Source organism: Hyla sarda, chromosome 7 (genome assembly GCF_029499605.1).
Source record: "Hyla sarda isolate aHylSar1 chromosome 7, aHylSar1.hap1, whole genome shotgun sequence".
NCBI lineage: Eukaryota > Metazoa > Chordata > Amphibia > Anura > Hylidae > Hyla > Hyla sarda.
The window spans coordinates 108,917,018-108,934,347 of NC_079195.1; the positions used below are offsets into that span (position 1 = coordinate 108,917,018).

Genomic DNA, 17,330 nt, shown 5'->3' on the forward strand with positions numbered 1-17,330 from the left:
ATTTAGGTCCTGGAAAACCCCATTTAAAAAATAGAGCAAATAGTATATACAGGTTGACAAAAGGACATCTATCACTTTCAGTCTCTCCATAAACTTACACATTTAGTCTATGCATGGTCATTCCATTGGGCAAATTGGTAACTTTAAATCTTTTTTTAATCCCCAGGACTAGTACACTGTGTGTGGAGGTCTCCCAACTTTCCCCTGACATATGATCTCAGGGAAAAGAAGGGATGGGCATGTTGGATTTCAACTGTCCAACCCTTTTATTCTCAGAGAGATAAGCCATCACGGTCTGGCAGCAGCATATTCCTTCTATCTACATGAACATTCAGCCAACGCAAATGTTTATGTGTATAGACACAAAGTAACAGCTCATTACTTCAAAGTTTAATTTCCTAACCTCCCAAGTGCACAGGAATGCAGAAGCCATTGTGCAGAATGTGATATAACCAAGAGAAAACTTCATTAGGGTACGTTCACACGAGCGGATCGACAGCATACTTTACGCTGCCGATCCGCCGCTGAAGGACCCTCTGTATACTGCCTTCACATGTGCCTGCTCGTAGTGGCAATACGCCGCTACGTGCAGACACACTGAAACGATGTGCGAGTCACCGCGCATGCGCAGTGTACTCGCACACATCGCGGCCACTCCCCCTGCTCAATGAGCCAGGCCGAGAGCTGCCGCGATGTGCGAGTATACTGCGCATGAATGCAGCAACTCGCACATCGCACTCGGAAGGCAGAATACAGAGGGTCCTTCAGCGAAATATGCTGCGAAAATCCGCTTGTGTGAACGTACCCTAAGGGTAGGGTCACACAGAACGGATCCGCAGCGTGTGACCCTACCCTTAGGGTTTGTTCACATGTGCATGTTTATGGTGCAGATCTGATGCTGCAGATTTTGCTGCCCAGTGGCGTCAATGGGCAGCAAAATTTGCTGAAGCAGATCTGCAGCAAAAAATATGTATGTGTAAACGCACGGTTAGTGTAGGGTCACATGAATGGATCCGCCAGGGGGCGGTCCTAGTGGGGGCGGGTGGATTCAGCAACAGCTGGAGGCAGAATATGGGTCAGGTCACGTGTGACCCTACCCTTAGGGAATAAATACAGCACTCTGGGAGAGGTACAGGTATATTAAAACATTCAACCAGGCGTGGACTGACAACTCATGGGGCCCCTGGGCAATAAAAGATCATAGGCTCCATACGCAATAGAAGATCATGGGGTCCCCGTGTGCCCACCCTTTATAGACACCCCATTCCACATACCATATTATTTGTTTTTCCCTCTGTACAGTCTGACGAGGGTGATAGTACTGTGGTTGCTACTTTCACTGTGGTGTCAGCGGGGTGCAATGCAGGGTAGCTGCTATAATCCTAGGAGCAGATGTTATTTTCCCCATCTTATCGTGACGCCAGGGCGTAGTTTAGCCTTAACCACCCGAAAGTAATACCGCTGGTCATGGGCTAGGCACGGGGCAATGAAGACACCGATGCCAAGTTATGGACAACAGTAGCTTTACTGAGGTTAGACAGATGACACAGTCTATGCAGTACAGCCAATATCCCAAGGAGGTGACCAGTGACACAAGGGGACCTCGCAGGCTTTCTGGGACTTGCAATATGTAGAGACACTTTAGTGCAGGCCACAGTGACTATATAGAAGACTTGACTTGCTTGACAATTGACATGAAGATGACTTTGAGCTTGCTTGACCTTGACTTGTGGCTGCAGACTTTAGGCTTGAGGCCGCCAATGCTCTGGACCCACTCTGAGATGACTGCACTGGACCTCAGTATTAATAACAATGAGCAAAGAGAGAAATTGTAGCCCCTCCCCTGGTTTTATAGGGGAGCTGTGCAAGGAGCCCATAGGTCACTTGGGGGGGGGTCACCTGGTCACCAGTACCTCCTGGGTAACAATCACATGGTCATAGCAATTAAAGAAACATTACACTTTTAAAGTATAACATATGTACACTGGGGGTAACACTGGAGGGGGGTCCTGGGGACATAAAGGGACAGTGCCTGACAGAGCAGGAGCTGCATGGGGAAACACCATCCCGTACTGGGCCACCAAATCCCAATCATATCACTCTTAGGAAGCCTGTACATGCTGAGATCTCAGTTACAGGAATGTGGCCACCATGTTCCCACTGGAATAGAATCAACGCTCCAGTATTTTACGTCCAGAAGGGAGTCGCAATGCTGGTGCTGCCTTCCTCACTGACGTACACTAATGAGGAAGGTGGAGTCAGCGCAGACAGGCTTCCTCCAATACCTAAAGCTGGGCTGCACTGACTCCTCAACCCCCCAGTAAATGTAGGCAGCACAGCACTGAGTACAGGCTGTAAGTGTAGGCAGCCCAGCAGTGTGTACAGGCTGTAAGTGTAGGCAGCACAGCAGTGAGTACAGGCTGTAAGCGCTAGCAGCACAGCAGTGAGTACAGGCTGTAAGTGTAGGCAGCACAGCAGTGAGTACAGGCTGTAAGTGTAGGCAGCCCAGCAATGTTAACAGGCTGTAAGTGTAGATCAATGTAGACAGCTCCGCCTGAGAGTGATAGTAGTATGATTACAGCAATCACACTCCTATCACCCGCACACAGCCAAAGCACCTCTGGAGGTGACTGCAGTATGAGGCAATAGAATAGTTACTCCAGCTCTGGAGGTGACTAGAGTATAAAATACGATGCAAGAACAGAATACAGGTGACAGGAGGATAAGACATTATGTAACAGCTGAATAGTGGCTGCAGCTCTGGAGGTGACAGGAGGATAAGACCTGATGGAACAGCTGAATAGTGGCTGCAGCTATGGAGGTGACAGAAGGATAAGACATGATGTAACAGCAGAACAGTGCTTCAGTACTTCAGCTCTGAAGGTGAGAGGAGGATAAGGCACGCTGTAACAGCATAATACTGAGTGCAGCTCTGAAGGTGACTGGAGGATAAGGCATGGTGTAACAGCAGGATACTGAGTGCAGTTCTGGAAGTAACAGAAGGATAAGAAATGATGCAACTGCATAATAGGTAGTGCAGCTTTGAAGGTGACTGAAGTATAAGACGTGGTGTAAAAAGAATAATAGTGAATTATTGCATGCCTTACATCACACTGTCTTCTTCCTGTACAGTGAGGTTTAATGACCTGCGGGCCATATGACTCAGGTCTTTATGCATTCTTCTACACAGATTGTGAAGGGGAGAAGTGCCTGCACTTTAGTTAGATAAGATAATGGCCCCTCCCTCCATCATAATCTGCACCCAGGCCATGTCCCCCCTTGCTATGCTCCTGCGTTAGCTGTTAGAAGATCAGGGAGCATGCACTCCCTGGTCTTGTGAAGCAGGAAGACCTGCCATGGGTGGGCCCCCTCAACCTTGGGCCCCTCGGGCAGTGCCCGACTTCCCGACCTGTCAGTCTGCCCCTGCGTTCAACTTTATTTCCAATTAATTTAAAATATGTACAGGCAAACTACAAATAATAGATTGCCGAAGGGTTTTGGATAAACCCATGCTGGATGCTCTCCCTAAAGGAGTTTTCTCTTGGTTAGATTCGTGTGTCTGGGGATTGGTAAAGATATTCCTAAATGAACATTTGAAGGTGTATGGACACCTAAAGGGTGGTTTAAAGGCTAAATATTTACAAAATAAATAAAGGGCAAGTGACCAGAGCTACTTTTAGAAGTTATGGTTTTGGTTGGTTGGTTGGTTACCCTGGTTGGCTGAAACTAACATGAACTCAGACAGGATGTGTGATAAATGCTAAAGTTCTACATTGATACTAATTTCATTTTTGTAACCTACAGGATGGAAAACCTCTTTGTGAACAGTTTCATGCATATGTTCCAGTCCTCCTGGAGTGATTTTGCTGATTTTGAACGTATTTTCGTGAGAATTAGTAATACAATATCAGGTGTGTTTCCGACAAACGTTTCCAAAAACTCAATTTCCGTAGACCAGTTAACCAGATTAAAATGGTTATAAGAATGCCAATGAAAACATGCCATAAAATAGAAAGATAATAAATTTAAATAACACCTGGCAGCATAGCAGTTCAGTGGTTAGCACTGTTGCTTTGCAGTTCTGGTGTCTTGGGTTTACATCCGGCAAGGGACAACACTTGCATGTTCATCACGTTTGTGTGGGTTTCCTCCGATATTCCATTTAGACCTATTGAGCACAAGGACTGATGTGTCAGATTAGACTTTATGTACAATGCTGCAGAATGTGTTAGTACTAGGCAAGGAGGAAAAAGACAATATAGGCAACAGGGTCACTAAAATCTATCATCTTTATAGTCAACTGATCAGAACTAGACTAAAATGTTATGTACAGGGGATTTAGGAAGAGATCTCATCAGAACTTTATTTAATGTTAACACCTTAACACTATACACAATAACAGGTTAATAGCTATTTACTTCAGGAAGATATCATTTGTTTGCTTTATTTAAGCATTTCTCTAGAATTTGCATTACACTTTAACAAAACCTGTTAGATTTTATTTGACAGTCAACTAAAACTAAAACAATTCGGAGAAGTAACGTATGACTGACACTTAATGTCGGTTTAGTCAACAGACTATGACTAAAACTAAAACTAAATTTGCTGTCAACATGAACATTGCAATTTTTCCTTCATCTCTCATTTTGTAGAATATGTAATGCAGCACTGGCAAGAAGACTTCATGTTTGGATATCAGTTTCTCAATGGCTGCAACCCCGTTTTAATAAAAAAATGCAAAAAAATACCAGAAAATTTCCCAGTTACACATGAAATGGTGGAATGCAGTCTTGAACGGAACCTTACACTTGAAAAAGAAATGGAGGTAAATGTTAATTGTCACCTTAAATTGAAACTCTAAGTAAATATTTAGAATTAGTCAAGTGAAGCTACTAGAATTCTGTAACATTTCAGTATTGTTAATTTCACTCTGCAACTCACCCTCTCTTACTGTATGTAAGTGTCCAAAGTGTTCTGTACACTAAATATTACTGGTTGTGCAAAAGGAAAAGCAGAGTAGATCAGCTCACCAGCTGTGTATCCCGTCCACGACACGGCAGGTGCATGGCAACACCAAAGTTCAAGAAGAAGAGCAGGTAGCAGAGCGTGGATTAAGTTGCAATTCCCATTTATTGAATAAAAATTGAGTCACGGGTCAGCAAATAGCATGACGCGTTTCAGGCATGTACGGCCCTTAGTCATATCATATATGAAGAAGAGCAGGTAGCCAGCGTGGAATAAGTTGCAATTCCCATTTATTGAATAAAAACGGAGTCACAGGTCAGCAAATAACATGACGCGTTTCAGGCGTGTACTGCCCTTAGTCATATCATATCTGAAGAAGAGCAGGTAGCCAGCGTGGAATAAGTTGCAATTCCCATTTATTGAATAAAAACAGAGTCACGGATCAGCAAATAACATGACGCATTTCAGGCGTGTACTGCCCTTAGTCATATCATATATGGCTAAGGGCCGTACACGCCTGAAACGCGTCATGTTATTTGCTGACCTGTGACTCCGTTTTTATTCAATAAATGGGAATTGCTACTTATTCCACGCTGGCTACCTGCTCTTCTTCTGTGTTGTGCAAAAGGTATTAAGACGGCACCTTGTGCTCTGACATGACTGACTACACTGCAGCTATTGGCTAAAACGGGAGGGAACAGACTTCCTGCCTGCATAACTCTGCTCTTTTCAATTGCTTCCTCCAGCATTTGGACCAAAGGTAGAATAACTAAAACAGCTAATAGAGTATCAAATATTACGTGTAAGATGCATGTGGTGGGCAGGCAGGAAGTCTGTCAGATACAATTTCCACCACTATATGCAAAGCAGAACATGAGAAGGGGGGCATTTGGTAACTTTTAGTGTACACCCTTGTAACATGCAACAATAGCTCTTTTTTTCCCGTGGTATCAAGGACCTTATAGTATACCTATATGCATTTCCATTTGGGATCCTAGAATAAAATAAGTATATTTTATATATAACCCTAGTAAATCTAATGTCCAGTGAACTTAATATGGAAATTTCATTTTGCATGTCAAATATGATGGAGATAGATCTGGAGAATAAAAACCAAATGCGATATGTAACCGAACATGTACTTTTCCTAATTTTTTTTTACAGCAAAATAACATCTTCATTGTTGATTTTTATCTTCTTGATGGTATCTCGGCAAACAAAACAGATCCATGCACCATCCAATACCTTGCGGCACCTATCTGCTTATTGTACAAAAATCTTGCAAACAAAATTGTACCAATTGCTATACAGGTACTGTGAATGTGAAGTGTGTTTCCACTCAAATAAAAAGAAATGGCCAACAAATTCAAATGGCTTAAATTTAGGTATGACATTGATATGAGTTTTGTGAAGAATAACATAGTGGCCCAAATTTATCAATCTGCCTAAAATTAAAATTGTCTAGTTTTTCCCATAACAACGAATCACAGCTCAGCTGTATTTTTCCAGAGCTTATTCTTAGAATGCTGATTATGGCCGTAAAATGCAGATTATGGCCGAAAAAACTGCTGTTTCCAGCCATTGGAAAAAAACTGCCGTTTTTTTCAGGCATTTTCTTATGAGAGACTGCAGGTTTTTTTAAAGCTGAAAATACAAAGTGCAAACATTTGTGAAAATACCTTAAAGGGGTACTCCACCCCTAGAAAGCTTATCCCCTATCCAAAGGATAGGGGATAAGATGTCTGATTGCTGGGGTCCCGCTGCTGGGGACCCCTGCGATCTCCCTGCTGCACCCGCCATTCATTTAGAACATCAGGTGCAGCTCCGGTGGCTCGTGACATCATGGCCATGCCCCCTCAATGCAAGCATATGGGAGGGGGCATGACGGCTGTCATGCCCCCTCCCATAGACTTGCATTGAGGGGGCATGGCCATGATGTCATAAGCGGGGCGTGACCGAGACATTTTGGGCCTCCACCCGGCATCGCCAGTCATCCGACACAGTGCGAAGTTCTGTGGCAGGACCCCACGATCAGACATCTTATCCCCTATTCTTCGGATCCCCCTTTGGATAGGCAATAAGATGTCTAGGGGCGGAGTACCCCTTTAAGGATAGTTTAATACTCTAAGCAGCTTTTGCAGAATATGTTTGAGCACTAAAATCTGAATACAGTCATTATTTATTCGTATGGATTTAACATATTTGTTGTTTTTTGTTTCTATAGTTAAACCAAACGCCAGGGCCAGAAAATCCAATATTTTTGCCGTCTGATGCTAAGAATGACTGGCTATTAGCTAAGATATGGGTAAGATCATCTGACTTCCATGTTCATCAGACAATTAGCCATCTTCTGAGGACCCACCTACTTACAGAAGTTTTTGCAGTTGCTATGTTCCGCCAGCTACCTGCTGTTCATCCCCTTTTTAAGGTAATTTTTATCATACTATTCATTACTAATGTTGTAAAACCCCTGGCAAAATCAGCTGTTGATGATGAGGCCGACTTCTTAGGAAAGAGAGTAGTATGAATGACCATGAGACTGTCCATGTATGTAATAAATAGATTGCAATAACTGCTTTTGTCAGCTCTCCACTAAGTTTGTTATATTTGCTTGTACTATTGAGGAACTATTGATGTGTCTGGATGTTCAGCCCCCCATGATCGATAGATAGAGCAGAGAAAGCATTTGGCTTAGTGATTCACTCAACAGCTCCCAGCTCCCCTTGACTCATTGCAATAAATTGGCTTCATCATAAGTTTATAGAGCCTGACTTTGGCAATGAGACAGATAGAGCAGGAAGCCTGGAGGGAAACACTCAGCTGCGCCCTTCTTCTGGCTCCATTCAGTGATCAATGGGGGTCTGAACACCCAGAACCACAATGATCAATACTTTTGCCATGTCTCTGTGACGTAAAATTATTTTTTTTTTCTTTACAATGACAGGAGGTGTTAAATAGTCTATTAATACAAAGAGGGTGGCTCAACCACAATAATGAAAACTGGGTGTTACTAACTGTGGAAGAAGCTGAACTAAACACACTACAGAAAGGCTAAGACCGAAAAGAAAATGCACACCACTATTATATCATGAATACAAATGAAGTAATTTATTGTACATAAGTGATCCAAAAATACACAAAAACACATCTACTGTATAATACACAAGGGATATTTAAAATAACTTAAAACTGCTCACTAGGAGCACAGAACAACCCTGGAGAGGGGCCATGAACCCCCTCCCCCAGGAAAGTGACCCCATCCTAAAAACACACTATGATAGCTGCTGACCAGTATTGGTATACACAATGCTATTGGTGTATCTCAATGCCCATAATATTAATGATATCTTACAATAATAGACTAAATAATGCCACAATATGAACATGCAATGATGGAATACTTAGGCAAGGAGATAAAGATGGCAAACTAGACTGGTGGAAATAGTATTGAGTAGTTCGATGGACACACAGGAACCCCACGCGCACCATTGGCGTTTGCCATCTTATCCTATGGATATCCTATGAGACATTTTTAGGATCTTTTGTGGTGAGGGTGTGATAAGGGCAGATGTCATTACCCTAGGGGCAGATGGCATTAGCCCCTTGTATTCGTGATGCCAGGGTGTGGTTTACCCTCTGCACCACCCGAAGGTATGCCACTGGATCCTGGGCTTGGCACCAGGCATATTATGACTCCAACGCCAAGTTACGGAACAACAGCAGCTGTACTGAAGTAGACAGGTGTAATAGTCTTGACAGCTCAGTTAGGTCCAAGGAGGTAACCAGTGACTTCAGAGACTTTAGGGCTCGCTCGGACTTATAGTGGATTTGGACAATTTGCTGCAGGCCCATGCTGACTTTATAAAGACTGATCTTAGAAAGACTGACTTGACTAGGACTAACTAGACAGACTTCACCCCGTATGTAGCTTACCAGGTTTTGACTTTCACCTGTGGGACACTTGATGAGTTGAAGTGTGGCTGCGTGGTAGGCCTTGGGTCTCCTCAGGACACCAGACACTCTCAGGAATTTACTTCACTGTAGCTCAGCAACAACTAACTAACTAGCTCCTCCCAGGGTTTATATGGGGGGGAGACTCTGGAGGGGTCCCATAGGTCACCCTAGTAGTCACATGAACACTGGTACCTTCCTTGGTTACAACACTTGGTAACAGTATTTAAAGGCACATAACAGTATAAAGACATTATAATAGATAACATAAGGTATAATTAATCATTTACATTACATAGATTAAAGAGGGACTCAGGGGACACTGCAATAGAGTCCGCCTGACACTGGGCCACCACAAACTCGCCCTCTTAACAAAAGCCGTCCTCGGTGCTCAGTCCTAGAGGGCAGATGAAAATAAGGTGGCCACTGAGGCCATGTAACAACAATAGAAACAGTTCCTGGGGCATTGAGCCAATGTCCTTCACAGGACTGATGAACAGGGGAAGAATCCATGTGGCATTACAATTAACGTCCTTACATGCTTCATCTTTGAGGGTTTGACAACGGGGACAACTGAGACGAAAATATGAGATCCTTTTAGTCTTGTAACTGCTTTTTGGTGAAGAAAGATGAGTTTGGATCGGGCTGCCTGAGGCTCTCTACCCTGATGCCTGTGCTAATGGAGCCATTCAGCATTAAGCTACTTCGCCCCATAACTTTGGGACTAGCAGTCATACATTTAAGAAAAAAAATTATTTTATTTTGACAATTTTGAAAGTTACCTATATACACAGTAACTCTGTCACTGTATGTGTTACTTACACCTCCAGGAGAACTTTCTGGCCACAAGTACACGATGGACAGGAAACAATTGACATCAGACATTTGTTGACTGATATGGACTGAATATATAGACTGGTTAGCTACAGTTATTACTAATTATATGAAATTTGACTATAGTAGTTACATAAGATATACTATGTACATTACTGACTATCTGTACACGAAATGAGTTAGAATTAATCATTCTATACTGACTAGACATTACTATACTGTAGACGGATAACTTTTATAAACACTTTATATACACTTTATTACATGTTGACCTGAATAATACAGTTTTACAACAATTATAATAATTGCATTCACTTGTGCAAAAGAATAAACAATATATTACTGTGCGAATAGTTTCGGAGTATCGCTCTACCATTCTGAGGAGTCTGTAGTAAAGAATCATGGCTGTAAGACGGGCACATTTACTTACGCAAAATGGTTGCAAAGAGTTCTTGGTTAGTCCACCAGGCACTTTTCTTGAACGTTGCATAACCTGAAAGAACAATAGTGGTACTTTCACAGAAACAAAGTCAGTCTCTCGACTAAAGAGTACAAAACAAAAGGATTACACATGAAAGTCAGCCTGGAAACTTCCCATCCCAGCCTCGCCTGTCGGACTGCTTCCTAGCCTGGGACATGTAACAGGGACCACGGGACTGTACCCCCTCCAGAGGACTGACATGAGTGTTTCAATTCTTTCGGGACAAAGTGGACTCGGTTATGGTAGGACTCACAGTGACTACCATTTGCACAGCAGCCGCTTGCGCCACTGGTGGACAATGTGTTGGTGCCTGTTGGGCCTGCCAAACCTCCTCCTTAGCAGGAGTAGGCCAAGGCACTTTAGTTGGTGCCTGGTGAGTAGGCCAAACCACCTCAGCGACAGGAGTAGGCCTGGGCACATCTGTTGATGACTTGAGTTGGTACATGGTGCCACGACAGGCGCCTCAGGCAGATACATTTCTTTCTCTTCTTGACAGGCTCCCCTGGCTTTAGGAGACAGCAAGCCAAAGGGGACCGCATCCCAGTCATCCAATGGAAAGTAGTCTCTCTTGACTGCTCTTCTATTTACTAGGATGGTTCCACCGTGATCGCTCCATGAGGGTGCCAAACCCCCGCACTCTATCAAACTTAATTTCCGTGGCTCTACACCTCTCTAGGGGTGGCTCTCCCTCTCTGGGTGGTCTAGCATCCTAATGTACAGGGCCTCAAGTGTTTTCATGTCATGTTGTTGCGCTTGGTGCAATTTATATGGCATTGGTTTTGGCCCATAGTCCTTCCTTCTTTGTGCCTTCATCTCCTCCACTAATGCAGTCATTTGGGCCTCTTGCTTAGCCCTCCCGGACTGGGCTGTCGGAACTGAAGGATGGGGCTTCCCCTGCATGGGTAGAAGGTGCTCTGTCATGTACTGGATAAGTCTTTGCTCATCGCCAAAATAGCCACCGGGGCAGTAGTGGCGACCGGGGGCGTGCTGTGGACTTCTGGACCTGGAGGGCAGGCTCTGGACTGGGGGTAGATGGAGGGGTAGAGAAAGTAGCCTCAGCTGGAGCACTTACTTCTGATTCCTCCATATGGATCTCCGCCCAGGATCCCCACGTCCGGTGGTGAGGGGAAAGCCTCCCCGGCAACGCTCCTCTGGATAATGCAGGCGTTCCACCGCCGGAGTCGATGGCCAATTTCTGTTGTCATCGGGCAGCGGGCTTTGAGATAGACGTCTTCAGCCCCAATGGAGATCTTCTGTAGATGGTCCGCCAACTTTTAAAATATCTTTGCTGTGGCCTCTGGAACTTTTCAGGCGCCGGGCCCCATCTTAGGACTCTCTGACCTCTTACTTGCTTGCTGTTCCGCCATGTTGCTCTCTCTGCCGACTTCAGGCAAACTGAAGAGGTAAATGCAACAAACAAGTGAGTTATCCAGCTCACCTTCCCTGATGTACGGTGCTCGGATCGGTGCCTGGCAAGGTATCCAATATTGAAGAAAGAAAGTACGGAGGGTCCAGCACTTCACTGCAAGCAGCTTTATTGAAGATACATCACACTATAAAAACGACAGTCAGTCAGACATGTTTCGAGCGCAATCGCTCTTCCACTGAGGAAGAGCGCTTGCGCTCGAAACATGTTTGACTGACTGTCGTTTTTATGGTGTGATGTATCCTCAATAAAGCTGCTTGCAATGAAGTGCTGGACCCTCCATACTTTCTTTCTTCAAACTGAAGAGGTCCAGCGGCACTGTTTTTTTATAGTGGGCTTTGGGAAGATGGCCGCTGGACGGAAGTATGTCAGCGGTGCAGCGCTGACTTCCGCTTCCCCAGCAACAAGGGGCGGATCTTTAAAGTTCCACCTAGGACTCAGGATGGCATCATGGTTTCCACATTTACATTACATAGATTAAAAAGAGACTCAGGGGACACCGCAATAGATCCGCCTGACAGGACAGCAAGGGTACAGGGGTGCAACTCCTGTACTGGGCCACCACACTTATTGATGTTGCTTTACATCTTTGATTTTAGGATAATCGCAAGGGCCCTGCGATTTATCCCCTGTTGTATATATGCAGATTGTTTTCAATTAAACTTATTTTTATTCAGCCACTAACTTGCATTCATATGTTGGGGTAACTGCACACATTCATTTTTATCTCTGTACCTCTTGTATACATTCATTAATTACATCCCAGGGTTACCTAGAGGACCACTCTCTTTATATACTTTCACTTTGCGTCAATTCAGACACACAGGGTATTTGTGTCATTCATTGTTGGTTAACCTCGGTTCCCCTGAGTTAGATACACTTGTGAGCTGCACTAGAACACAGTTGGTTATTCTCATATATATGGTTGAGCAATTAGAATACTCTCAAAAATGTTAAATAATTTTATTTCTGATACCATATCTTCATAACTGAGATTTTCCAATTCTCATATCAATTTATTACCTTTTCTTGAACTCACTCCAGCTCTCTCATATCTTTTTCATGGACTGGTGCCCAACAGCTGTATATGCAAACTACAGTTGCACCAGTGCTTTCTAAAGGGATCGAATACATATTTTTTCTGTAGCAGACTGGCATTGCATGCTATCAGTTGGTTTATTATAAGTAAACCCTTTTGTATTGTAGACTTACCCTTATCAACAGTGAACCCCATCTGCCATCTTGCTGACTATTTAGAAAGTTTATTCAGATTGAAGGACACTTACATGTTCAATAACTGCATGTTATGAATGGTATCAAATGCTTCAAAAAATGTAAACATATGTGTGTATGTGGAAGCCATGTATATGTCACATAGCTGGATGGTGTCAACCCAATGTTTGCCTTTGGACCACACAAATGTCCTTTTTTTTTTAAAATAAAGCTGTTCCCACATACAAAGCCCAGGATTATGACCTCTAAGCAAGGATTCTAGTAAACAACTAGTAAACTTTACTGAACTTCTGTCACAAATCCAGTGAAACACAGGCACTTGAAGACAGCTCCGAATAGTACAGCTTCGGAGTCAGGAGAATGTAGATTTGGTCACTGTCCCTTTTACTGAATACTTCTTTAGCAGATATACTTAAATTGGCAAAAAAAAAAAAAAAAAAATCTTTGTAATGTATTTTGTTTAAAAAATTGAGTTTTCCCCCATCTTTTGCACAGACTTTGGACTCCTGCTGGCCTGGCAGAAGTCCAAAATCAGGAAATGCAGTCTGGAGTGCTGAGGGAGGGGGGTGCAGCCTTATTCAATCATAGCTCATCTCACACTGAACTGCTCTGGGCTGGGCTGTGTTTAGCAGAGTGAGGGAGGAAGTTTCCCCTGTATGGCTTCAGATGATGTCACGCCTGCTGGGTAACGCCCCTTCCCAGTCTGTGAATCTGACTTTGACTGAGCAGAAAATACAGAACAATATCAAGGTAGAAAACTAACAAATAATAAAAATTAAGGCAGGGGGTGGTTTATCATGATGGCGGCAGTGAACTGGGAGGATTATAAAATTTAACAAGATCATGAGAGGTACTCTTTAAGAAATAAATATTCAGTGCTTTGTTAGCATGTGCATGTGATAATAACTTGTGCCGATATTTATGTGCATATGTTAAAAGTTTTCTAAGGCTTTGGTTCTCAGGCCGAAATGAGCAAACTAAACCTGTAGAACCCCAATTTGGCAGAACCTGCAAAAATAATATCAAGGATCACATGACCTCAGGGAATTCCATACTGCTTTTAAAAAAGCTCTCCCAGCCTACCAGGAAGCAGTATAGGGGTGATGTCAAAGCCACTATGAAAGCCTATGCACACAGCTTCCACAGCCATTTTAGAGATGCCAAGTGTTAGGTAAAGATCTCTGTGAGGGGCACTAAGCAGTAAACAACACAGATAGGAGTAGGACCACACATATATAATAATTGTAGAAAAACATCACTGCAGAGAGTGTTCTGCATGTCTTCTGTCAGTGCAAAATCTGTTTTAAGGTGTATTCACACGTACAGTATCCTGCGCATATTTGATGTGCAGGATTTAAAGATGCAGAATTGAAGCTGTGTTCAGTCATTTAGTTTGCATTGAAAACTGCTGAATAAAATCTGCAGCTTCAAATCTTGCGCATCAAATATGCTGTATGTGTGAATACACCCTTGACTGGTAAAGTAGTAAGTAAAGTGGGGCAGTTTTCTTTTTATAGTTATGAAAAAGCAATATATTGAAGGTTTTATGTCACTTTTGTGTACTTTCTAGGATACCAATCATGTTGCTATGCCCCTAAATAGGAAACATTTTTCACAACTTTTAAAAAGCCATTGGTACTTTATTTTCCAGGCACAAAACCTGATGCTTCTTTCAAAAAGGGATAATATTTCAACCCAGGGGCGTACCTAGAGCATTTGGCTCCCGGGGCGGACCCTTTGTCTGGCACCCCCCTTACCCGCACCCCCACCCCCCTTTAATTACACCCCCCTCCATCCCCCCCCTTTTTTTAACCCCTCCCCCCCCCCCCTTAATTACACCCCCTCCCAGGAGTGGACTGACAACACTCAGGGCCCACGGACCAAAATAAAGCAAGGGCCCCTACTAGGCTCTGCAGCTCGTCAATATTCTGCCATGCCCCTATTCCACCTAAATCCCACACACAATAAACAAAAATGTATATATATAAGAAACACTTTAACATGGGTAAATTTCCATGACCAATAATATTGGTATACAAGGAGTAAATATATACCACCACACAATAACTGGATAATACCACCATACTGTAGTGAATAAAACCACTATACACAGACCAGTATACTATAAAGGATCTATATAAGTGATTATATACAGGACCATATGGCAGTAGATATCAGCTGTACACAGGATGTGTATACCATATAAGTGATTACAGTTACATTTTGGGACTCACAATTACGTCTTTTCTGATCAGCGGTGTCCTCTTTCCTTTTCTTCTCCGTCCGGATAAGACCGCCATGTGGATCTCTTAACATCTGCAGGAAAAACATGTCAGACTCTGCATTTTTCCAGTGCCCTCCTCTACACAATCTTTCCATCTATAGACCCACAAACTGTAATAATGCCCTCCTTGGTGTCCTGCACAGTAAAAGTGCAGGTAGGTAGGTAGCCAGGTAAATAGGTAACTAGGTAGGTAGATCAGGAATCCAGATATGTAGGTAGGTGACATGTTAGGTAGGTAGGGGGCTAGCTAGGTAGTTAGGCAGCCATGTATGAAGGCCAGGTATGTACATAGTTAGGTAGCTGGGTATGTAGGTAAGTAGTTAGGCATCCAGGTATAAAGTTAGGTAGCCCCCCTTCCCTGTAGGTATAGGCAGCAGAGTTAAACCCCCTTCCCAATAGGTATAGGAACAGAGTTAACCCCCCTTTCTCCTTAGGTATAGGCAGCAGAGTCCCCCCACCCCCTTTCCCCATAGGTATAGGCAGAGTTAAAAAAAAAAAACTCCCCCCCCCCATTTCCCATAGGTATAGGCAGAGTTAAACCCCTTTTTTCCCATAGGTATAGGCAGATTTCCCCCCCCCTTCCCAATTGGTATAGGCAGAGTTAGCCCCCTCTTCCCCATTGGTATAGGCAGAGTTAGCCCCCTCTTCCCCATTGGTATAGGCAGAGTTACCCCCCTCTTCCCCATTGGTATAGACAGTTACCCACATCCCCTTTCCTCCCCTTTCCCCATAGGTATAGGCAGAGTTACCTCCCCCCCCCTTTTTCCCATAGATATAAGCAGTTACACCCCTCTTCTTTCCCATAGGTATATGCAGTTACACCCCCCCTCTTTCCCATAGGTATATGCAGTTACACCCCCCCTCTTTCCCATAGGTATATGCAGTTACAACCCCTCCTCATTCCAATAGGTATATGCAGTTACACCCCCCCCCTTTCCCATAGGTATATGCAGTTACACCCCCCTCTTTCCCATATGTATATGCAGTTACACCCCCCTCTTTCCCATATGTATATGCAACTACACCCCCCCTCTTCCCCATAGATATATGTAGAGTAATCCCCCTCCCCTTTGGTATATGCAGTTACACCCCCCTTTCCCATAGGTATATGCAGTTACACCCCCCTTTTTCCCATATGTATATGCAGCTACACCCCCCCCTCTTCCCCATAGGTATATGTAGAGTAACCCCCCCCCCTCCCCCTTCCCCATAGGTATATGTAGAGTAACCCCCTCTTTCCCATAGGTATATGCAGTTGCATCCCCCTCTTTCCCATATGTATATGCAGCTACACCCCCCCCCTCTTCCCCATAGGTATATGTAGAGTAACCCCCCCTCCCCTTCCCCATAGGTATATGTAGAGTAACCCCCACTCCCCTTCCCCATAGGTATATGTAGAGTAACCCCCCCTTCCCCTTAAGGTATATGTAGAGTAACCCCCCCCCCCCCACCCCTTCCCCATAGGTATATGTAGAGGAACCCCCCCAACCCCTTCCCCATAGGTATATGTAGAGTAACCCCCCTCCTCTTACCCATAGGTATATGTAGAGAGTAACCCCCCCTCCCCTATAGGTATATGTAGAGTAACCCCCACCCCTTCCCCATAGGTATATGTAGAGTAACCCCCCACCCCTTCCCCATAGGTATATGTAGAGTAACCCCCCCTCCCCTTACCCATAGGTATATGTAGAGAGTAACCCCCCCCTACCCTATAGGTATATGTAGAGTAACCCCCCCCCCTCCCCATAGGTATACATGTAGAGTAACCCCCCCTCCCCCATAGGTATATGTAGAGTAACCCCCCCCCCCCTCTTGCCCATAGGTATATGTAGAGTAACTCCCCTTCCCTATAGGTATAGGCGGAGTTGAGAAAAAAAAAGAAAAAAATTATGCTCACCTGATATCCCACGCAGCAATCTCCTCAGCTGCAGAGCCAGCGTCTTCTCCCCTCCACAGTACAGGCGCCGATGAGTGACGTCACCGGCGCCTGTACTGCGTGCTGTGTGGGGGCGGAGGTCACGTCTCCTCTGTGTAGATGCAGATGCGGCTCCTGTATGTGCTTTTATCGCGCATACAGGAGAATGTAGCGCTGTCTGCTGGGGATCTGGGACAAGTGTCCCGGATCCTCAGTAGTGGTGGCGGTGGCGGCGGGTCAG

The 17,330-nt window shown here is 44.2% G+C and overlaps 1 protein-coding gene and 1 long non-coding RNA gene across 4 annotated transcripts in view; one reads left to right on the forward strand and one right to left on the reverse strand.

Annotated features, from left to right (window-relative positions):
- The window catches only part of ALOX5 (arachidonate 5-lipoxygenase), a 161,252-nt gene that overhangs the window by 77,820 nt on the left and 66,102 nt on the right, over positions 1-17,330 (forward strand). For all 3 annotated transcript variants that reach the window (XM_056530386.1, XM_056530388.1, XM_056530387.1), the window contains exons 5-8: positions 3,805-3,911; positions 4,653-4,825; positions 6,130-6,276; positions 7,190-7,393. In XM_056530386.1, coding sequence (XP_056386361.1) covers positions 3,805-3,911; positions 4,653-4,825; positions 6,130-6,276; positions 7,190-7,393 — 631 coding nt within the window. The remainder of the gene's footprint in view (positions 1-3,804; positions 3,912-4,652; positions 4,826-6,129; positions 6,277-7,189; positions 7,394-17,330) is intronic.
- LOC130282298 (uncharacterized) overlaps positions 4,046-17,330 on the reverse strand; it is a 98,485-nt gene continuing 85,200 nt past the window's right edge. The window contains exon 3 of the long non-coding RNA XR_008846325.1: positions 4,046-4,168. This is a non-coding gene — a long non-coding RNA (uncharacterized LOC130282298). The remainder of the gene's footprint in view (positions 4,169-17,330) is intronic.